Source organism: Tursiops truncatus, chromosome 13 (genome assembly GCF_011762595.2).
Source record: "Tursiops truncatus isolate mTurTru1 chromosome 13, mTurTru1.mat.Y, whole genome shotgun sequence".
Classification (NCBI taxonomy): domain Eukaryota; kingdom Metazoa; phylum Chordata; class Mammalia; order Artiodactyla; family Delphinidae; genus Tursiops; species Tursiops truncatus.
The window spans coordinates 30806294-30830240 of NC_047046.1; the positions used below are offsets into that span (position 1 = coordinate 30806294).

The 23947-nt window shown below is 41.6% G+C and overlaps 1 protein-coding gene across 5 annotated transcripts in view; it reads right to left on the minus strand.

Annotated features, from left to right (window-relative positions):
- The window catches only part of PTPRM (protein tyrosine phosphatase receptor type M), a 747728-nt gene that overhangs the window by 403895 nt on the left and 319886 nt on the right, over positions 1 to 23947 (minus strand). For all 5 annotated transcript variants that reach the window (XM_073790533.1, XM_073790536.1, XM_073790535.1 and 2 more), the window contains 2 exons: positions 18163 to 18337; positions 10916 to 11209 (listed from right to left, as the gene is read on the minus strand). In XM_073790533.1, the coding sequence (XP_073646634.1) occupies positions 10916 to 11209; positions 18163 to 18337 (469 nt within the window). The remainder of the gene's footprint in view (positions 1 to 10915; positions 11210 to 18162; positions 18338 to 23947) is intronic.

Genomic DNA, 23947 nt, shown 5'->3' on the forward strand with positions numbered 1-23947 from the left:
ACCATTTTAAAGCAATTATACTCCAATAAAGATGTAAAAAAAAAAAGGGCAAAGGGCTGAATAATTAGGGTATCCATATTTCATAATAATAAGTCGCTACTACTAAGAGTGAGTTAAAGATATATAAGTATTGCACTGGACTCCAGCCACTAAAGAGATGTTCAGAGAGTACTGACTGATGTGAAATCAAACTGCAGAACCTTACGTACAATATAATATCACGTTGTTAGAACTAGTAAGTAAGAGACTTGGGACATAGATTGATATTTATATGTCTAAATGGGCATAGAGAGAGATGTGCAAAGATAAACACCCAAGTATTATCCCCAAGAAAGGTACTGCAAGAAAGATGAGGAAATCTATGACCTTCTTCACTATATATTTCCATAATTTTTGCCTTCTTATATGGTACCTATGAATTCAGTAATTAAAATAGATCAACAAGCTACAAACATTAACAGATAAAATGTTACGTATGATGAATTCATGATCCAACTTAAGAGCAATATAGTCCAGCTAAAGAATAGTAAATATGTAACAATATATAACACCTAACGGAAATATATGTTAATACCTGTATCTTTTCTACTGCTAATATATGCTAGAAAGAGTTTTCAATGCCAGCTATAAATCCATGTCTATAGTCACTTGTCTAGATCTGTAAGAAAGAAATATTGCTATTTGGTCAATAGAAATATTTTACCTGAGTAGATTATATTACTTACATTACTCATTCTACAAAGGTAATAACATGGATGGAAGATCAGCAATCTTGATCTCAAACTGTTCTATTATTTTTCTTATTTTAATAATAGGTATAACCATACTTCCTAATAAAATTTCTGCTATTTGTAGTTTTAATTTCATTTATATGCATTATTCATTTTTAAAGCTTTCTATTCACTCAAAATTTATTCTAATAGGTAATGCAATTACCGGTTCTTTGTATTCTTAAAATTAATTTATAACAATATTACCCAAACACAGGAATGTGGTTAACCCTCATAAACTAAAATTGTGACATATCATCAAGCTTTCATAATCTGTTGTTATCACTCTGCAAGTTTTAGCTCTCATTTATTTTACTTCTTTTTAATTTAGTTTGTAACAACGGGAGCGACATTACCCTTACAGATGAAGCAGGCAAGTTCTAATCGGAGCCCAAATGCCACTGAATGTGTTCCAATGAGTTACCCATCCACATTAAAGAGGACAAATGAGCTGAGAGCTGGTGTGATAAGAGGAGGACGAATCTGAGCCTGCCTAGGCAAGATGGATAGAAGCACACGGGACCTATGAGGTCAAAGATAAAATCCATCTATTTCCCAATTTGTGAAATTGGATTTGCTGCGTTTGAGGCACAAACCCAGAGCGAACCTGGCGAGTTAAGGGTGCGTGAACTTTTCCTGAAATGTCCTGAAGACAAAGGTCATACTGAGACTAATTCTTTCTGCTCTCGGGTCAGGGGCTCAGAAGCCAGGTAGAGCCTGTCTCAGAAGCAGTCCACAGGGGAAGAATTTACCTGTGCACACTTCAGTCCCTTATATCCACAGCATCAGGACCCTCACCTCCAATCTCATTCCATGAGGGTCTTATATACCTTCCTGATGTCTGCAGGTAAATGGGCAAAGGGGAAGACATCCGCCAGGATGCCTCCATCACAGTGAGAGGCTGCCTTACTGCTCTAATCACGCTGTGCTTCTCAGGCTTTGGGTGTTAACTGCAAACTCAGAGGTGTTAGGGCCTGGGGCAGTGCTCTTCCAAGGGCTAACATGTCAAAAACACTCACTGGGTCACTAATAATGGCAACCACCACTGCAGACTGATGCCTCAAACGTGAATAAAGCCTTCACAGTTATCCTATTTCTTTGCCACCCTTCAGGGACTTTGGGTCACTGTGCTTTTTCCCAACAACATGGGAAGAGTCAAAAATGCACCGTTTTCCCAGGTTCCAGTGAATATTGCAACAGCTTTTGACATTAGCTTGAGGACGTACATCTATTTTTTGTTTTACTTAAAGCAATTTGGTGAGTGGGTCAACCAAAACCCATCTGACCAGCTTAAATGTCCTATTGGAAGATTTTGCCATAATAGTGTGTATCCTCAGTCGCAATAAGTGTATTCGTTTTATCAGAATTTGCTAGCAGACCTATTGGGTTTTCCTCAACACAGTATGTAAAGATCCGAACAAACTTGTTGGCCAACCCGATACTCAGACTTCAGAGCGACCCAAGTTCTCTGCTAACCATTTCTCATGCATTTAGCACATTTAATTCTCCCAACAGCTCTATGAAGAAGGTGCTGGTATTGGTAGAAAACAGACTAGAATTATTAGAAACTTAGGTTCCTAGGTTTAGTAATTTGTTGAGATATTTTTTAGCTGTTAGTGTCAGCGTCAGCACTCACCCCAAGTCAGGCAGACTTTAAAGTGAAAGAAGTTAACCAATGGACATTGTCTTCTCTGAATATGTCCGAAATATTCACAAAGGCAATTTAGAATGTTCAGTCCTGCCCTGAGTCTTAACAAAAACCCTAAGTAAGCACTGCATGTTGATTATGCAGAGGACCCAGTCTATGAGAAATGCTTACATAGAGACCACAAAATAGACGTCTACTGAATCATAAGTTTGAGAAGGAACTAAGGCATTTGCTCTAATAAAAATTAAAAATTTCATTCTCAGTACTAAATTTTTTTTTTAAATATATAAGCGATTTGGGGAAAGATTTAGATGACCCAGGGTCTCTTTAAAAACTGCCCAGGTTAAGATTTAGTGGGTGTCTTCCTCTTTCTAGAAGATACTGCTGTGGGAAGCAGAAGCATCCTTAAGCCTTCTGGTGGCCTTAGGCTCACTCAGCACACTGAAGTCGGTACTTAATAGGGGACTAATCCTGACCACAGCATGTTTCTCTATGACAGCAAAGCCCCTCTGACAGAGACTGATGGGATCCGAGCACTAGAACCAGGAATTTGGTCAAGTGCTTCATTGATAAGACATACAAAATGCAGCCCAGCGGGTTCTGCGATTTTCTTCAGTGTCAAATGGCCCATCAGAGGTACGGCCGGGGGAAGCCACAGCCACTGACTGATAATCCCTGGATCTCTCTCTTAAATTTCTTTCCCTCCTCAGTGCGTTCAAAGCTACACAGGGAGCTGCCTACAACGGCTTCAACCTCACACCTAGAAGTCTGTTAGCAATGCTCACTCTTCACCGTCAAGGGGCCTGCTTGGCACCTTCTAGAACTATCAGGGCACTTAAAGAGTCACAGAGGCAGGATAACGAGGACTCTGAAAGCAACCACCTCCATCTGTCTGGTCTTCCTAGAGGCCTTTCCAAACCTCTCATACAGAGTTGCCCCAATAGTTCTAACCCTATCCCCCTCCTACCCCCCCATGGCCTTAGGGCTCAGACACGAGGAAAGTGCTGACTCAGTGTTTAAAGGCAGGGTTTCAGGTTTGGGTATTACAGCCTCTGGGGCACGAAAGCTGTAAGGCAGGGACTGAATATATTATAATAAAAAAGGTGCCACATTGCTGCTCTGCACCTGTCCTCCGCCCAATTGCGATGCACTACCCAATGCCATGTATTTACATCTGCAGACTAATAGGGCAGATGCTTTTTAATACCCTTTTAATGTTTACAATTAAGAAAGGTTCTTACAAATGTATGGACACCAAGGGGGGAAAGCAGGGTGGAGGGGAGGATGAACTGGGAGATTGGGATTGACATATATACACTAATATGTATAATATAGATAACTAATAAGAACCTGCTGTATAAAAAAATAAATAAAATTAAATTAAAGAAAAAAAAGAAAGGTTTTAATGGTTTAATGTGTTGGAAATGCATTAAAAAAACCTGTTGCCCTTTGGCAGAGCTCTTTTAGAATTAGAATTACCACACTTTAATTTTTTTCCCTGGTAAAGAAACTTAAATGAAAAATAAATTATGTTCCATCCAATGAGGTCTTGGCCTGTATTCATTCTGAATCTCAGCCTTTGTCAGGTCTTAGATGGGCTCCCACCTGCCCCCCCGTGCCCATGGGTGATCTGTGAGGGTCCAGAGACGTACTGCAATGCCAGCAACAGTTCTGTACAGAAAAGAAAAATCTGGCTACCCCTGATTTAGGAAGAACACAAATCAAGTTTTGACAGGGTTTAAATTCAGATCAGACCCATCCCAACCAGACTGTCTGTTTTGCCCCCACAAGAGGAATGAAGAATAATAAATAAATAGACACAGAGAGGTCGGCCTTCAGTGGAATGCAGGTATCACGCAATTTGGGCTTCATGGAAGGCCCTGTTGCCAAGAAACCCATCACTTGCCATTTCCCATATGCGAATCCCATTCAAGAGTATTTAAAACGATTGGGATAGACATATACACATTACTATATATAAAATAGATAACGGATGAGAACCTACTATATAGCACAGGGAACTCTACTCAGTATATACTGTGTATGGCCTATATGGGAAAAGAATCTAAAAAAGAGTGGATATATGTATATGTATAATTGATTCACTTTGCTGTACACCTGAAACTAACACAACATTGTAAATCAACTGTACTCCAATAAAAATTAAAAATAAAACAAGTCACTCCTGTGTCACATTTAGCAAACATGGTGAATTAATACTCCAAAACCAATATTAACCTAAATCTAGTGAGATTTAGACTAGGCCTGGTAGGACTGCGTGTGTTGCTACATAAAGCATGTTAAAGATGGTCTCAGGGTATACGGTAAGAGACATCACGGAACATTAACTTGTAGTTAATGGAACATTCCCCACGGCCATCCAAGCATGTGGCAAAGGCAGGAGAGAGCTACACAAATACATCTGTTCTAGGGCAGCAGTATGACCACCATCGCAAACAACAGGAGATGCACAGAAATGTACACCACCACAGGCTGAGCATAAATTCACTCTCTCACAGGCCACAGAGCAATGGAAGGTGAAGTGACTTGAGGTAGATGAAAAGTATGGCCCATCTCTCATGTCACTGCAAGTAGGATAGACAAGGTAGCTGTAACTGTGTTTATCAAATCCCAAGTAGAACAAAAATGCATTTTAATGTAACACATAATCGAAGTTCTTATTACAGTCACAGAAAAGGTTCTAACTAGGCATATACAGAACAAATATATACCTCTCTACAAACATAAAATGTACCCCCCCTTACTAGTTTGAAAGAATAGTTCATTATTTTAAAAAAACCCTCCAATTTCTTATCTCATTCGTTATTCTTGACAAACAGAAGGCTGTCTGTTGATGGGATGGCTGTACCATCCTGAGGCAGCACTTATATGCATATACTTGAACTCTCTGGAAGCACAGCATTACCACCTGCTCTAGGAGGTAAGATTTCCACAAGTCAGAAAGATAAAACGTTTTTAAACTTCGAGAATTATTCATTGAAAACCAATGCAATTGCTTAAAGTCTCAAAGGGGTTTACAAAGAATCCCATAAACTAAGTATACACCATACAACATTATCAGAGTAATTACCAAGGTGCAATCACACGTGCTACAACATGGATCAACCTTGAAGACGCTGTGCTAAGTGAGTAAGTCAGGCACGAAAGGACAAATTCTGAATGATTCCACTTACATGAGGGACCTCGAGCCATCAAGCTCATAGAGACAGAAAGTAGATCGGGGGTTGCCGGGGGGCAGTGGGGGGAAGGGGTATGGAGTTTCAGTTTTGCAAAATGAAAAGGTCTTAGAGGTTGACTGAGCGCGCGGAACGCTACTGAACTGTACATTTAGAAATGGTTAAGAAGGTAAATTTTATGTTAGGTTATTTTAGCACGATTAGAAATAAAAAATAATTTAATAAAAAAAAATCCTAACTTTCCATTCTCTATCTCTTTCTCTATTTCTCTTCACAGCATTTAATGTATTATATATGTGTGTGCATGTAATATACATATATTTATATATACAAGCACGTACATATATTTATTTATTTATTGCCTGTACAATTCCTCCCTCCAATACCCCCAAATATATCAGCTCTGAAGGCCAGATCTCGTCTTGTTGCTCTGCCCTTAGGGCTTGGAACAGTGCCTTACAAATATGGGTGCTTAATAAATTTCTTATGCATAGAATTTTTAAACAGTGCAATCGTTCTTTTTTCAAATGTTTTTAGTTATATTAATTCTAAAGAACACATTTCAGTTCAGCTTCTTCTCACTGTCACCAATCCTAATTGTTAAGTCATTAGTTTACCATCATCCTGTTTTAACTCCTGGTGCCAGTTATTAGCAAGCCACTTAGCCACAGTTAAACAATACCCAGGATACATAAAAAGCGATATCCCCAAATAAGCACTTAAAAAGTCCACTGTGAAAATCAAGCTAACAGCATCACCCATTTCTCTTTTTCAAGTAGCTACCAGTTAATGACTTGTGATATACAGGCTGCACATAGTTATAAGGATATAAGATATAATAGAAAACACAAACTAAATTGCATTTTGCTTCACTGGATACTGAAATAATTTCAGCTCTCTGAGGTTTCCCAACTATAGCTGAAATGCAAAGTTGAAAAATAAGTAGATATGTGTATAAATCTTCAAAGTAGCTCCTGACTATAACCATTTTTTAATATCCCATGTCGGCAGGGCCTTTTCTCATGTTTAAAATACCTTTACAGACAATGTCTAACCCGATCTTCAAAAACACCTTTGATATTATCAGGGCAGGTGTCGAGGGCTCCTATCTGGAGAATCAGAGAAGCCAAGTGATTTGATCAGGGTCACACGTGCAAGAGCCTGTGCATATATCTGAAAATAATTTTCAGAAGCATAAGAAGCAAGAGGTCTGGCAGTGTGCTCCCGTACGATTCTTGAAAGAAATATGACCAGGTGATGAGATCGCATATACAAGCCACACATGAAAATCAATTCCAGGGCACAGAGATGGGTCATAAACAGTGATCTTTCCATTTCAATGCATGAAACGAAATACGGTTTCGTGGGTGTCACCACAGCGTGACAGGACAGGCCCCATGGGTGCAGCACCGAAATGAAAACAGAGCTTGTCCAAAAGAAATAGATTTGATAGAAAAAGAATCAGAGAATGGCGTCTGGCATGGATGCAATGCCCAACTGCAGGGGATTCTCTGAGTCCAAATATAAAACTGTATCCCTCCGATTTTCGATTTACCAGATAAGTAATCTCAGGCAACAAAATCAGGTTGCCAACATCTAATTCTTTTGAATGAAAATGTTAAAAGATAATTTTTTTTTCGCCACGGGCAGTTAACTTGTATTGACTACTTGTGACGTGTAAGGTTCTGTCCTAGGCATCTTACATGCACATTAGCTCCTTCAGGCTTCACAGCCACACTAGGAGATACAACACTATTATTATCACCCCTGTTTCATAGATAAGACAAGAGAAACTCAGAAAAGGTACGAAGTCTTCCCAAGGTCACATGTCTAGCTCCGTGCAGAGCCAGGACTCAAACGCAGGCAGCCTGGTACCAGAGCCCAAATTCTCAACTGCTGACTCCAGCTGTAGTATCCTCAGGCACTGGCATCTCATGAAAGTGATATTTTAGCATAAAACCAGGCTGGAAGCTCAGAATAAGAGTCAGTCTTTCAAATTTAACCTGTTTAGCTGTATGAAAAACTCACTGGTTTTCCCCCCGTTTGCTCAGATTTTTGCAAACGTCATCACAGACCTCCACTGCCCAGCAGAGCACTCGATATGCATGATTAGGGAGAATTTGGAAAAGGATAAAATAAAAGTGAACTCCGAGACGTTCGGGGTAGAAATATACACTGGATCATTTCACTAGAAAGAGAACATAAGACTCTTCATGTTGAAGAGGCCTTCAGGTTCAGCCAGCTCAATCCTCTCACGAGTATAGAATCTCCTTCTGCAATGCCAGGTTCTGCCTGAACCCACCAGCCACTGGAAACTCATTATGCATGACTTAGCTCTTGTCAAATCTGCACAGACACCCTGCTCGTCCCCACTCTCTTTCTCAATTCTTCCATCATTCCTCGGTGGTTGAGCAAAGTTCCAGAACATTTCCTATCCTGGGTGCTTTCCCTTGAGCACAATCTATTCTGTGCTTTCTCTCTTAAAATGTGGGGACCAGAAGTAAGTGTGACAATATTAGGGAGGCTTCCCAGCACTGGCAGAAAAAGACTATCACCACCTACAACATAGGCTTTGCTTTCTTAATGCAACCTACACTTACCTTAGGGTTTTTTGTTTGTTCGTTTTTTGGTTTTGTTTTTTGGAGGGGGTGGTGAGGCAACAGCATTACAGAGTGATTAACAGAATATGGACCGTACTGTAGATGCATATGTATTTAAACCTAATCCTCAATCTCTTTTTTTATATGTGCTGCTGCTAACTTTTATTACTCTAATTCCAGACACACACTCTTGGCCTTTTAAACCACATGGGATGGATGCCCAATTATTCCTATTACCTGTCACCCTATTAGATTCATCCACTGTTCATGCCTGGCCAAGGCCGTTTTCCATCTTCCATCTGCTTTGCAGAATGCTCAGTGTCTCTCTCAGGTTTTGAGATCCATGACTCGCTCTTGCTGAACCCTAAACACTCGCGAACCATCCGAGGAAGAGGCCGGGACTGTTAGCACATTTTTCAGTCTAGAGTGTGTAGCATCCACCTTCCCCCTTTTCATTCCGTCCTGCATACCACGATTTCACACGGCTCACCTGAGCAGTCAACAAGCTCTCCTGCAGATTTTCTCAAAAGTCTCAGTTCAACAAAGGGTGAAACTGTATTTCTTCTGACATTAAAAGGCTCATTCAACTTCCCTTTCCTCACCCACCCAGCATCTCCCCCTCTCATTTCTAGCTTTGACCCTCTCACCTAACATATTTCTATTTCCTAAGATTGACTTGTTCGACCACAGCTTTTTCAAAAATGCTCAATCCCCGTGCAGGACAGGTATGCGACAGTGTCCATGGCAGGTTACAAATGGTAAGAGGAAAAAGCCTGCTTTCTCATCAGGCTTCCTTGCTTAAGTGAGATTAAACCTCTAAGGCACAGGGCTGGCATGCAGATATCCATTCAGGATTAGTTTTAATGTTTTAAAAAAGGACTGCCATTCTACTATGAAAGTTTCTACATTCACACATCATGCAGCCATAACAAAAAGGCTTCCTGAAAACAGATATGCATGCCTTATATTTAGGGGAAATGTAGACAATAATCATGTTGATACCTGAAATGTACAGGCACAAAACCAGGAGAAAAGACAAAAGAACAGAACTGAAAACAATAGGTAGGTGGGGTGTCAGTGACTAGAAGGACAGATTGGGTCCTTTCTCCAGCCTAGACAATGGGATTCTAACCTTCTTTTGGAGAGGAAGGAAGACCATCTAGCACCATGCCCCCACACAGGATTCCTCAAAATAACGCTGACGTGAAAGAACGCAAACTTATTGCTCACAGATGCGGGGAGGACCGCAGGGGCTTCTATTTCCCTGCCCCTAGTAAGGGGGTCACAGTATTGGCCCCAGAGACTTCAAGAGGCAGTTATAAAATAAATAACAGATTGGAAGACAATTCTTATATTGTAAAGTGATAGATACAGGGTTACACAGCTATTGTTTGCATTACGACAGATGATAAATTATTTCAAAAAAGGCAGGGAAATTTTATTCAGTGAAAGAGAGAGAGGAGATGACATGGTATAGAGAAGTGAGGAAGAGAAAGTGTTGTCAAACTCCTTTCTCCTTGGACCACCCATGGCGGCTGTGGGAATCACCACAGTTCTTAGACCAGAGGCTCTGCGCTGAGCGTGATGTGACCATGGGGGCGTGGGACATGGGAAACAGACCTGGGTGGACAAGGCAGGCCCAACAGCACATACCCCAAGAAGAGAAAGGGTCCTGTTCCCTCTTCTAACAAAAATAGTTTTACAAAAATAATTTTTTTCCATGAGCTTTGGACTTTTCGAAACTATACACTCCAAATTATGAAGAAAGAATGAAGCAGTTACCATTGTTAAGGTTTAATCATTTCTCCTACCAGACAGGGTTAGACTGCACTCTGAGTACTTTGAAATCTTAAGAGGAAACGAAACCTACTGATAAGTGTCCTCTTAAATAATGCCACCCGAAGAATCAATTATCTCCATAAAAATGTCTCGAGTCTCCTCACCTCAGCCCTCAATTCAGCGCAAGAATCTGCATTTAAATGATGAAAGAACACTGCGGTATCCCAACCTGTCACTTCTCTCTACTTCCGACCCAAGAGCAGCCAGACAGAAACAGCACTCAAACCTCTAACGGGCTCTTTCTTTAGGGTCTGATTTTTATAAGACTCTGCATTTCTCTCTCCATCAACCCACAGAGCGGGCTCTGCACAGTCAATTAGAACTTTATCATCTAAGAATTTAAAGCCGGCGTGCAGTCCACAAATCACCCTGGCTTATTTTACAAATGGGCCCCATGTCATTGGCAAGCAGCCCCTCCATTCAATATCCGTCCATAAAAACACAGCTTTAAAGCTATCGCTAAGATGGAATCTAGCCTTCCAAAGGCCCTCGAGGCTACAAGCACATCAACAGGGAACATAAAAACAAAGGGACCCAGATGAGAGGCGGTGACCTATGAGCAGACATCATTAAAGCAAACAGCTTCTGTCAATTTTGGGATGATTCCCGTATGAATTAGGTGATACTCCTAGGAAGGTGTAAATTAAGAACGGAGGAAAAGGGGGCGGAGGCCTCCTGAGAGATACCAAGCCTTGAGGTTTGAAGTCCACAGGCTATCGGGTTGCTGTCCACAGGCGAAGGGACCTTTTGTACCCAGACAGGGTCCCAGCAGAGCTGAGGGAAGTGTGAGCCACCTGCACGGAGGTTGCAGGTCAAAACCCAGAAGACACTGACAAGCGGTCCCAGCATCCCCGGACTCACCAGCACACTTGGTTCTGGTCCTGAGAGCGGGCCCGGGAGAACCGGTGCCACCCTCCCCTGGCCGGGTGAGAAGCACGCTGATCTCATACTCTGTGTCCGGGTCGAGATGCCCGATCTTGTAGCTCGTGGAGTCCACTGGCTGCCGGTCGCTCCAGCTCCCGCTGGCGGTGCAGTATTCCACCTCCCGGGCCACGATGGGCCCATCGCCATTGATGGAGTTGGCGTTGAGTTGGATCCACAGGTAGGTGGCCCCCACGGAGGCCAGCTGAGGGGGCGCGATGGGGACAGGGGGCTCTGAAAGGCAAACAGGAGGCCATCCTTCAGACACTTGAGAAGAGCTAAATGCACATCAATTACTAAAACAGGGAAGACATTAACATTTCAGCAATGAACTGACGAGAATGGTTTTGCTCAGGTTAATACGAAAAAGCATACTGAGGGAGGTTTGCATAGCGTTCACATCTGTGAAATAAGCCATCTTTAAAACCGAAGCCTGCTCAGGTAGGTACATCCCCAGTTTGTTTTAGGACGCAATTCATTTTTCTCGAACAGCTACATAGGCACCAAAGGATTTTTTTGCACTAAAAGTGACTTGTAAAAACTCTCTCAAGTGGTAGTAATTAAGCTCTAGAAGTCTCTCCATTGTCAAGAGTTAAAAAAACAAACAAAAAATAACCGAGTGTCTTCAAAATCACCCAAGGTATTAGTTATATCATTAAATTCAGTCTCCGTATATTTGTATTCCAAAGATATCATCGCTTGAAAAACACGGACGAAATTATAGTTTATCTCATCATAAATGCATTTCCAGGATGACTCGTTTACCCCCAAAAGCTATCCCAATGGACTCGTTCTGCTCCAGGAGCAGTGAGCACTTGGGGTGATAAAGTCCAGCACTGCCACTGTTCATGGATCTTGCAGTAATGAGTCTTATTAAAGCAGTGAATAGAAAGAAAAGCTCTAAAGCAAAGAACAAGTCATGCCCAGCTTGATAAAACTCTAAGCAATCAATGGCAAACGCTCTTTACAACCCAGGAAGGTCTCTCTCATTGCTGAAAACCTGAGACTGACTTCTTCTGGATCTTTGTCTGAGACAGGAGAGAGAGGCAATCTTGTTTTCCACAGTGTATCAGGTGCCAGCTGAATGGCTCTCCAGGCACCAAATAAAGGCATTCCACGTGCCAGTGTCACTGTGAGTGGCACCGCACATGACATTAGGGAAGGAGATAACTGTATGAAATAATGTATTTCTACTTAATGCATCTCCATCGGAGAAAATGTTGGCCCCTAAGATGATACCAGGTAGATCCCTAGACCATCAAGAAACCAGCAACGCAAGTTCCTTTTGTTGGGTTGGGGCATCTTTGTTCTTTACCGTATTCAACGTGTGGTAAGTCATACTGACTTTTAAAATAGCTGGGGAAATCTCATGAGACTGAGGCTAAATGAGACACTTAAAAGATGAATTTTATTTGGGGGACCATAAATTTAGTGCAAATTTACTAAAATATTGTTCCTATTATTTACAAACTACAACTTTGTGCTAGCTCTTTGTTTGTTTAGATAGTTTTGATTCAACTCATAATCCATTTGGAGTTTATTTTTGTGTATGGTGTTAGGGAGTGCACTTGAGAAGAAAGTGTAATCTGCTGTTTTCGAATGGAATATTTAATTAAATATCAATTAAATCTATCTCGTGTATTGCATTATTTAAAGCTTGTGTTTCCTTATTAATTTTCTGTTTGGATGATCTGTCCATTGGATTAAGTGAGGTGTTAAAGTCCCCCACTAATATTGCATTACTGTCAATTTCCTCTTCCATAGCTGTTAGCAGTTGCCTTATGTATTGAGGTGCTCCTATGTTGGGTGCATATATATTTATAATTGTTATATCTCCTTCTTGGATTGATCCCTTGATCATTATATAGTATCCTTCCTTGTCTCTTGTAACATTCTTTATTTTAAAGTCTATTTTATCTGATATAAATATTGTTACTCCAGCTTTCTTTTGATTTCCATTTGCATGGAATATCTTTTTCCATTCCCTCACTGTCCGTCTGTATGTGTCCCTAGGTCTGAAGTGGGTCTCTTGTAGACAGCATATATATGGGTCTTGTTTTTGTATCCATTCAGCGAGCCTGTGTCATTTGGTTGGAGCGTTTAATCAATTCACGTTTAAGGTAATTATCTATATGTATGTTCCTATTACCATTTTCTTAATTGTTTTGGGTTTGTTTTTGTAGGTCCTTTTCTTCTCTTGTGTTTCCCACTTAGAGAAGTTCCTTTAGCATTTGTTGTAGAGCTGGTTTGGTGATGCTGAATTCTCTTAGCTTTTGCTTGTCTGTAAAGCTTCTGATTTCTCCATCGAATCTGAATGAGATCCTTGCTGGGAGAGTAATTCTGGTTGTAGTTTCTTCCCTTTCATCACTTTAAGTATATCATGCCACTCCCTTCTGGCTTGTAGAGTTTCTGCTGAGAAATCAGCGTTAACCTTATGGGAGTTCCCTTGTATGTTATTTGTCATTTTTCCCTTGCTGCTTTCAATAACTTTTCGTCTTTAATTTTTGCCAATTCGATTACTATGTGTCTCGGCATGTTTCTCCTTGGGTTTCTCCTGCCTGGGACTCTCTGTGCTTCCTGGACTTGGGTGGCTATTTCCTTTCCCGTGTTAGGGAAGTTTTCAACTATAATCTCTTCAGATATTTTCTCTGGTCCTTTCTCTCTCTCTTCTCCTTCTGGGACCCCTATAACGTGAATGTTGTTGTGTTTAATGTTGTCCCAGAGGTCTCTTAGGCTGTCTTCATTTCATTTCATTCTTTTTTCTTTACCCTGTTCTGCAGCAGTGAATTCCACCATTTTGTCTTCCAGGTTCCTTATCTGTTCTTCTGCCTCAGTTATTCTGCTATTGATTCCTTCTAGTGTATTCTTTTTTTTTTTTTTTTTTTTGGCAGTACGCGGGCCTCCCACTGTTGTGGCCTCTCCCGTTGTGGAGCACAGGCTCCAGACACACAGGCTCCAGACGCACAGGCTCAGCGGCCCAGCCGCTCCGCAGCATGTGGGATCTTCCTGGACCGGGGCACGAACCTGTGTCCCCTGCATCGGCAGGCGGACTCTCAACCACTGCACCACCCGGGAAGCCCTCTAGTGTATTCTTCATTTCAGTTACTGTATTGTTCACCTCTGTTTGTTTGTTCTTTAATTCTTCTAGGTCTTTGTTAAACATTTCTTGCATCTTCTCGATCTTTGCCTCCTTTCTTTTTCCGAGGTTCTGGCGCATCTTCACTATCATTATTGTGAATTCTTTTCCTGGAAGGTTGCCTATCTCCACTTCATTTAGTTTCTTTTCTGGGGTTTTATCTTGTTCCTTCATCTGGTACATAGCCCTCTGCCTTTTCATCTTGTCTATCTTTCTGTGAATGTGGTTTTTGTTCCACAAGCTTCAGGAATGTAGTTCTTGCTTCTGCTGTCTGCCCTCTGGTGGATGAGGCTATCTAAGAGGCTTGTGCAAGTTTCCTGATGGGAGGGACTGGTGGTGGGTAGAGCTGGCTGTTGCTCTGGTGGGCTGAGCTCAGTAAAACTTTAATCCGCTTGTCTGCTGATGGGTGGTGCTGGGTTCCCTCCCTGTTGGTTGTCTGGCCTGAGGCGACCCAACACTGGAGCCCACCTGGCTCTCTGGTAGGACCAATGGCAGACTCTGGGAGGTTCTCACACCAAGGATTACTTCCCAGAACTTCTTCTGCCAGTGTCCTTTGCCCCCATGGTGAGCCACAGCCACCCCCCGCCTCTGCAGGAAACCCTCCAACACTAGCAGGTAGGACTGGCTCACTCTCCCCTGGGGTCACTGCTCCTTCCCTGGGTCCCGATGCGCACACTACTTTGTGTGTGCTCTCCAAGAGTGGAGTCTCTGTTTCCCCCAGTCATGTCAAAGTCCTGCAATCAAATCTCACTAGCCTTCAAAGTCTGATTCTCTAGGAATTCCTCCTCCCGTTGCCGGACCCCCAGGTTCGGAAGCCTGACGTGGGGCTCAGAACCTTCACTCCAGTGGGTGGCCTTCTGTGGTATAAGTGTTCTCCAGTTTGTGAGTCACCCACCCAGCAGTTATGGGAATTGATTTTATTGTGGTTTTGCCCCTCCTACCGTCTCATTGTGGCTTCTCCTTTGTCTTTGGATGTGGGGTACCTTTTTTGGTGAGTTCCAGTGTCTTCCTGTCGATGATTGTTCAGCAGTTAGCTGTGATTCAGGTGCTCTTGGAAGAGGTAGTGAGAGCACGTCCTTCTACTCCGCCATCTTGAACCAATCTCAATATTTAAATTTTGAATAAATTTTCTCAAAGGGAAAGAAGGAAGGAACTCAATCTATACTAAGTGATAAAAAGCAATTTAAAATATTTAATCCAAGTGAAAGGACATGATAAAAATAATTCTAAATCAAGCCAGCAAAGAAACAATTTATATACCTATAGATACATATCATATACATATATCTAATTGATATACATATATGAATTCCTAATATATATCTCCTATAATTAAATATGATCTTGGCATATATGTATATATACATGAATTGTGGAGATTACATGAAATATTTTTATGTCTTTGATTACCAAAAGCAGTGGTAGACATAAAACAGACAAGAATGATAGTTTAAAATGACCTGGGCTTCATTTGTGGGCCAGCATCAAATCAGGGAATGACCTTAAGGAAATTATAAACTCTTTAGACTTAAGTTTTTCCCATTTTGAAAAAATTAGCACTCTAAACACATGCATATAAAAAGTATTCAATCATACAGGTGGCCTAAACATGCCATTATATATTTTAAAGTAATTGTGTCAATGCAGTGCTTTATTTAATTAGTAGAATCCAGCATGTTATCTCATTTTGAAAAATCAAATACATGCAAAATATGGCTATAAAAATTATAAATGGAGGAAAAGTCAAACTCCAGATTTGAGCCATATCTGCAAGCCAATTGTCACCAGCTGTGGCAGGGTGCAGAGATGCAAAGGGTGCCCGGACATTTTATCACCATGACCCAAGATCCCTCCACGTTGTCGTAAGGCAGGAAAACGTGCGGCAGAAATGTGAGTAAGGACCCACTCAGCCTCTGTGCTTATGTGTGTTGTGGCAGACTAGAAATTTCTGACTTGCTTAGAACCCCCAACAAATTAACTTTCCCACAGAGGCAATTTTTAAAGAGGTGACTAGATTTCTATCGTACTGATTACAAAGCACCACGCCTCACCGGGCACGGGCACAGTGAAGCACTGTAGCAACCAGAAATCAGAAAACAGAACACAGTCACAAAGAACGGGACCAAGATGAAAATTAAGTAACAGTGATGACAATAAAGAACTCAGCCGTGGCAACAGCGAGGCAGCCGTTCTGCTGGATCTGTTGGCAAATGGTGTCCATTTTCCACAAGGAAACCCCTTGCTTCCCCGAGAGCCTTCTGCAGGGGAGGGTGTGCACATCTATGCAGAGTTTTAGTTTTCTTACAGGTAAAACCTAAACTCGGAAACTAGCCAGACGGGCTACAGTTTCACTACAAACCCAAAATCACAGGGATCTGCTGTGGCAAATTAGACCATGTGAGCAGATACTGCAGGGTGTGGTTCCTGGCTTCCTTCCACAGAACATTAGCCACTGCTGCAGATAAACAGTGTTGGGGGCAAGCTCCCCCCAAGCCAGGCGAGACTAACGTTGGCAGAGCTGATGTCACAGCAGTAGCGTCTGCCCGGATCACCTATAGATTTTATGGCAGAGGCTCTGGTCCCAGAGATTCTGATTCAACATGGGTGTGGTAATGGTGGTAGAGAATAGGTGGGCAGGTATTTGTATTTTGTTTTATTTGGAAAGGTGGTTCAGTCATGCATTCTCAGATGAGGACCACTGATGGACTAGAACGGAGAACAAGAGCCACTCAATGCCCCGTCACGGCCTGAACAGGTGCCGGTTGCCTACTGGGTCTCCTGTTCTAAGTGCCATTCACATACCTTTTGCATCTGGTCCTCCTGATGGCCCTTTAGGGTCGGTCACATTATTATGTCTATTTTATTTTATTTTATTTATTTATTATTATTATTATTTTTTTTTTTTTTGGCCGTATGCGGGCCTCTCACTGTTGTGGCCTCTCCCGTTGCGGAGCACAGGCTCCGGACGCGCAGGCTCAGTAGCCATGGCTCACGGGCCCAGCCGCTCTGCGGCACGTGGGATCTTCCTGAACTGGGGCACGAACCCGTGTCCCCTGCATTGGCAGGCAGACTCTCAATCACTGCGCCACCAGGGAAGCCCTATTATGTCTATTTTAAACATGAGGAAACAGAAGCACGGAGAGGGTAAGCCATAGGACCACGCCCACACAGCTAGCTCTGGCGTTTGAACCCTGCAGTCTGTAAAACTGCTGACATAGAGAAATTTGCTGACAAAAGGAACAGTCCATTCAAAAGAGACCAATTTTATGTTCCCCATTTAATAAATGCAGGGGAGAACATGTGACAAGCAGGCATCATTGTCTTCCCGTAGGAGGAAGCAGCAATGGCTTGCTACAAGGTATAAAAATGCCTCACGGTATATCTAAAAGTCCAAATTCTGTCTGGGACCAAAAATTGCCTTACCAGCTTAATACTATAAACTCCTAAGTCCATGCACACACAATAAACATCAGACCAGCCAAAGGAAATTTATCCCCCACCTTTTTTTTACTCGTCTCCCACCTTCCTGAATATAATGACTCAATTTTTCAGTCATGCAAAATATAGTAATAGAACCTAACAGCAACATTATGAATGTTAACCCACTACTATCAATGTGGCTTGTATGATATGACGGCACATTTTTATACTGACACTGCTTCATTTTATTAACCACCCTGCTATCATAAACACCGTGGCTGGGGAATATTTGCATTTTAAGTGATTTTCTATCAGTAAAAAAATTTTATTCCTTAAAAAAAAATTTATAGGGTTGCAATCTCTGTACACAGAGTTGGCAAAAGAACTTCCCGGAGCACATTCATTGCTTTGTATGCAACTGAACCAACATAAATAAAATACATTTTTCAAAAGTATTGCTCAGGTGCAAAATTTGTACTTAAAATGTAATCCATCCATACAGCCTGTCACCAAACTACTGTTCAGAAACAGACGAGGGTAAGTCTGAGCTTTCAACAAATCATGAACTCACAACCATCCCACATGTCTCTTTTAATAGACTATTTGGAGGTATAAAAATAACATTAAATACCTTTAACTACCAATTCTGCATAGTTGGATAGGCCAACTCCTCCATCGGTTCGAATCATGCAGCGGTATTTTCCAGCATCTCGTTTGGTTGTATTCATGACATTAAACGATGCTATGAATCGCCGGGAACTAGTCACCTTTATTTCCTTCAGAGGAGCATCCCGTACATCAATGCCCTGTAAACACGGGGATGGGGAGAGCAGAAAGAAACAATATCAGCTGTCATATGGAACCAGGAAGACATCTGAAGGCACAGAATGGATGTTACTGATGTTACCTCCTTACAGATCTTGGTTCCACGGTTTATTAACCATGGCAGTTGTTCCAGGAAAACAGGTGCCCAGAAACTGAAATTCTGCCTCGATCAACACTTTCAGGATTTGAGGGATGCAAAATTAAGTGTTCAGAAATGTCTTTGCTTTTGTCCCTTTAAAATGTTCATTATGTTATTCTGCCTCAACAGGAGGAGAGGAAAAAGCACATGGAAAAATTCTTCATTTTGCTCTCAAACTATCAACATTTAGTCTTTCTATAATACTTAATCATTTTTTTTTATACTTGGTTTGGAAACAAAATTAATTCGCACACTACCCTATTACTGACCTCATTTTATACATGAACTGATAAACAACTTATCAAGAGCTACATTAAAAATGTAAGTAGGTATTAGCATAAGTTCTGAAGGATGAGTCTCAGCTTTAGGATTTTCTTCCTGGAGCCATCAGAACCAAGCAGAAGTAGGTGCTTAATATTGCCTGACACTGAAATGCTAGGAGAGAAGTTCCTTTGCACATCCCACAGCCCAGGATCACAAAAAGCAGGTTCCAACACTGGAACAGTGTTGTCTTTACACTATCCCGGAGACATTAAGTCCTTAGTTACGCACACTTGGAAATCCATTCTATGCTTCCCACAGTTTAAAGCCTCAAGAAAGATGATAGATTTCAGTCCTATATATTCTTTTTCTTACAATTATCAGGAAAGAGGCTATCTTTAACATGTTATTTGCAAGTATTAAGGAGAAAACAATGGGCAAAGACCTTAAGGCAAATGCACGACACCAAGCATTATGTCCAATTATTCACCCAGCAACCATGCTGGGTGCCATCCATGTGCTGTCACTGTGTTAGGACACTAGGCTCACAACAGTGGACAACAGAAAAGTGGCCCCAGTGTTCACAGTAGCGCTTCAGTTGCTGGGGAATACAGGCTTGAAATGGATGCATGATCACCAATGATGGCCAGGGCAGGTGGCTGGCGGAAATCACAATGAGGCCGTCTTTAGATATGGTGCCATTTTGAGGAAGTGACATTGGAGCTGAGATCTGAAGGGTAAGTAGGAACTGCCAGGCAAAGGGGAGGGTGGAAGAAAAGGAGTGGCCCGGTCAGAGGAGAGAGAACAAGAGGCCCGGGGGAGGTGGGCGCGCACCTGTGCATTCAGGGACTCGCAGACCGTATGAAAATGTTTGTGTTTATAGGTATGAACACGCCAGGCTACCAACTGTAGAACTCAGTGATTTATATTAAGCACAGCCTTTTAGAAGCTTTTGCTGTGATATTTTCTTTGTCAGTATGTCCTAACAGACATGAGTTTGGGAGTAGACGGACCAGGGTGCCAAACCTAACGCCAGAGTGATTTATGCTCCTGGGGCCCCCCTTTCCTCATCTGTAAGGGGACAATACAACTGTCAGGGCAGTTGTGAGATGTTAAAGATATACATGCCCAAAGACACTTGCCTAATGATCGGGACCACAAGTCCCTGCCCGGATTCTGGACCAGCTGAGGGATGAGTTCAAGAAGAAAGGTGGACAGGCTGTCAAACACCTCGTTTAGTACCCGTGGACCTGGCCCTGCAGAATACGCAGAACACGGCCGATGCGCGGTAACCATCGGCTTGCGAGAACTGAAGCACGGAATTAGACTCACCCACCCAGCCACGGGCCGCACTGCAAAACCACACCATCCCCGGCCCCCCACATGGGGTGCTGCTGGCAAACTCGCAGGATGGAGGAAGGGCTGCTGTGGGGAGTGAGCTCCCAAAGGAGAGGCTGGGCCGGGCGTGCTCCCGGCTTCCGGTCCAGCAGCCGTGCGTGGAAAGAGACAAGGCATCCCGGTGCTGCGCGAGTACAGTTCCTGCCACAGCGAAGGAAACGTCGGGCCCGCGGAAGAACAGTTCCCACCATCTTTAGTACTAGCTGTCAAAACAGCCTTGTTAATAGCTTAGAGTCATAGATCTGAATGTGACATTAAATATATACTTTATATATCCTATGTGAGTCTTTTTTATTACTAAATCCCATTAATTTGGTCTGACAAAGGGCACTGAGAAGTTAAACAAAACAACATCAATCCAGCATTATTAATTAATACAACAGGAGAAAGTATTTCTCTCTGTATTCATACATTGTCTCCCGTCCTCTCCCCCAAATAAATAATTAAACTCTACCACTAGGAGTAACCTTAGATCTACTACTCTATAAAATTAAGTTTGTCTTTTTCAGACTGAAAAAAAACCTAATCTCGTTTTGAAAAAAAAAAAAAGAACCCTGAAGAAAGGCATACTTCACATTTATAATTTGTTTTGTTTATTAACAATGACAAAAAAACGGCTATCTACTTATTTATTTACTTACTTGTGGCATGAATCTTGTAAGAATATACTTCTATAGTCATCTTGTAATATTTGTCCTAATGAAATAAGCCTGTCTCAAAAGAATGTTTATTCAAAAGAATTTTAAAGTATGCCCTTATGGATCCCTCACAAGTACTCAAGGATGTACTGAGGGCAGTCAAGGTTAAGAAAACCTCTGTGTTGGATTCATATATATGTTGAGAGGAGCTTTACTTCATAGCTGTTGACTTCATGCCACAAATTTATCCTTTAAAATAAACAGCTTCAAACTAACAGCTTTACAGAACTCCAATGAGTCACATGAACTCTCAGGAATGGGACTTTTTTTTAAGCCCATGTATTTAATCACACAGAAAGTTAGATTCAGCTTCTTCAAGAGAAACAGTGTATAGAAAGGAGAAGAGTGCAGTTAGCAATCATTTTAGCTTAGAATCCATATGCTATTATAAATCTTGCTTCAATCTGCAGGTATTTTCTATTACATCATTCACACGTAGGTGGATCCAAGCATTCATTCAACCCACACTTAATAAACATCTTTTATGAGGCAGGCACTCTACATATACAGGGAGCATGGGGTTAAGAGAATCATCCCTTACCTAATTGAATCCATAGTCTGGTTAGAAAAATAGACAGGTAAGGCACTAATTACACTACAGACCGAGGAACTGCCTGACAGAGTAAACCCAGGAAAAAGAGCCTCCTCACCAGCAAGGGGGGTGAGGGTTGGCTCTCTAGAAAGCATGACTTGAGGCCAGAACTGGGGATGCACAGGACTTTCTCGGGCAGTGAAGGAGGAAAAATGGAGCCAGTAAGTGAGAAGAGCTCTGTAAAAGTCAACAGCCAAGACAGCTGAACTGTGGGGCGGTAGGTTTATTCTATTCCACTAGAACACAATGTGCTCCTGGAATGGCAGGTGATGAGGCTGGAATGGTAGAGCCCACACCCAGGAATAGGACCTGTGGAGGGTTACAGTTTATCCTGATGCCAAGAACACAAGGATTTTTGGCAAAAGGGTGACGTGAGCACATCTGTGGGTACAGTAAAGGCCCAAAGCAAAGAGTGTGGGAGCCCAACTGATGTCAAGGAAACTGGCTGTATTTTCTGCAAAAATCATAGTAACACATGACAAAAGGAGGGATGAGAGATAGGAAGGGAGGGATTCTAAAGCTATTTGGGAAATATAATCTATAAAAATGGGTTACCATATGATCCAGCAATCCCACTCCTGGGCATATACCTGGAGAAAACCATAATTTGAAAAGATACATGCTCCCCAATGATCATAGCAGCATTATATACAATAGCCAGGACATGGAAGCAACCTAGATGTCCATTGACAGACGAATGGATAAAGAAGATGTGGTACATATATACAATGGAATATTACTCAGCCATAAAAAAGATAGAAATAATGCCATTTGCAGCAACATGGATGGACCTAGAGATTATCACACTAAGTGAAGCAAGTCAGACAGAGAAAGACAAATATCATATTATATCACTCATATGTGGAATCTAAAAAACAATACAAATGAACTTATTTATAAAACAGAAACAGACTCATAGACATAGAAAACAAACTTATGGTTACTAAAGGGGAAAGGTCAGGGGAGGGATAAATTAGGAGGTTGGGATTAACATACACACACTACTATATATAAAATAGATAATCAACAAGGACCTACTGTATAGCACAGGGAACTCTACTCAATACTCTGTAAAAACCTATATGGGAAAAGAATCTGAAAAATAATGGATATATATACTGAATCACTTTGCTGTACACCTGAAACTAACACAACATTGTAAATCAACTATACCCTAATATAAAATAAAAATTAAATAAAAAAGAAAGAAAATTTTTAAAAGTGGGTTACACTGCAGTACCATCTTTCTCTTCTAGGAGATTATAAGTTCCTCAAGGTCATGAAACAGATGTATTCATTTTGTGGACATGGGTGCACAGGGAATAGAGCTCAATTAATATTTGCTGACTCTAGGAGTCATAGTCTCAGTGGAAAAAAGTTCCATAGGTAGGAAAGAAATGTGAGATTGTTATATTAACAGACTTATACCTGATCCTTACAACTGGACAGTGAATCTTTATTTGCAAGGGATACCAACAGGGAAAAATAAAAGGATATGTTAGAGGATCTGTGTGCCCCTCTGTCAGCAACACTGCCCAGTCATTGTAATCGTAGTAGGCAAAACAGCGGTCCCCAAAGATGTCTACTCCCTGGTCACCAGAACCTGGGAGTTTGCAGATGAGATTAAAATAAGGATCTATGGTATAAATGGAGGTATTTTGTAAAATAACCTTGAAACTGTAATTTGACATGTGTTTGGTCAGGTTGTGTCATGTTTAATTTGTTTTTTTTTTCTATTCTTTTTTCATTTGAAAACTATGTTAGCAATAATTAATTCAATAATTACCACATTCTGCCATTAAAGGATATATTAGCACCATTAAAAAATAATAATAATAAAATAAGGATCTAGAGATGGGAAGATTATGCTAGATTATCCAGGTAGGCCCAATGTAATGATAAGGTAGGAGAAAGTAGGAAGGTCAGATGCAGAAGGAGATGTGACCAGAGAAGCAAGTGCTTTGAAGACTGAGGAAGGGACCATGGGCCACGAAATGCAGGAAGCTTCTGGAAGCTGCAGAAACAAAGGACAGATCCTCCTCTACAGCTTCCAGAAGGAGCCAGCCCTGCCATCACCTTATTTCAGGACTTCTAACCTCCAGAACAGTGAGATAATGAAGCCACTAAGTTTGTGGTAACTTGTTACAGCAGCAATAGGACAGTAATACAATGAATATCAGGATATTGAAAACTCCTGTGGCTTTTCAGAGATGCGCAATAGTCATGAATACTGATTTGTCAGAGTTACACAGAAAATCTTTAAGGCCAGTTTAGGTCTTATGGGCTAGCAACAGTTCTATTCAAAAGCCGTCACTGTAGCCAAAATAAAATAACAAAGTTGGAGGACTCACAGTTCTCAACTTCAAAACTTACTACAAAGCTACTGTAATCAAAACAGTGTGGTACTAGCATAAGGACAGACATAGACCAACGGAATAGGATAGAGAACCCAGAAATAGGCCCTCACAGGTCTGGTCAGTGGATTTTTGACATGGGTGCCAAG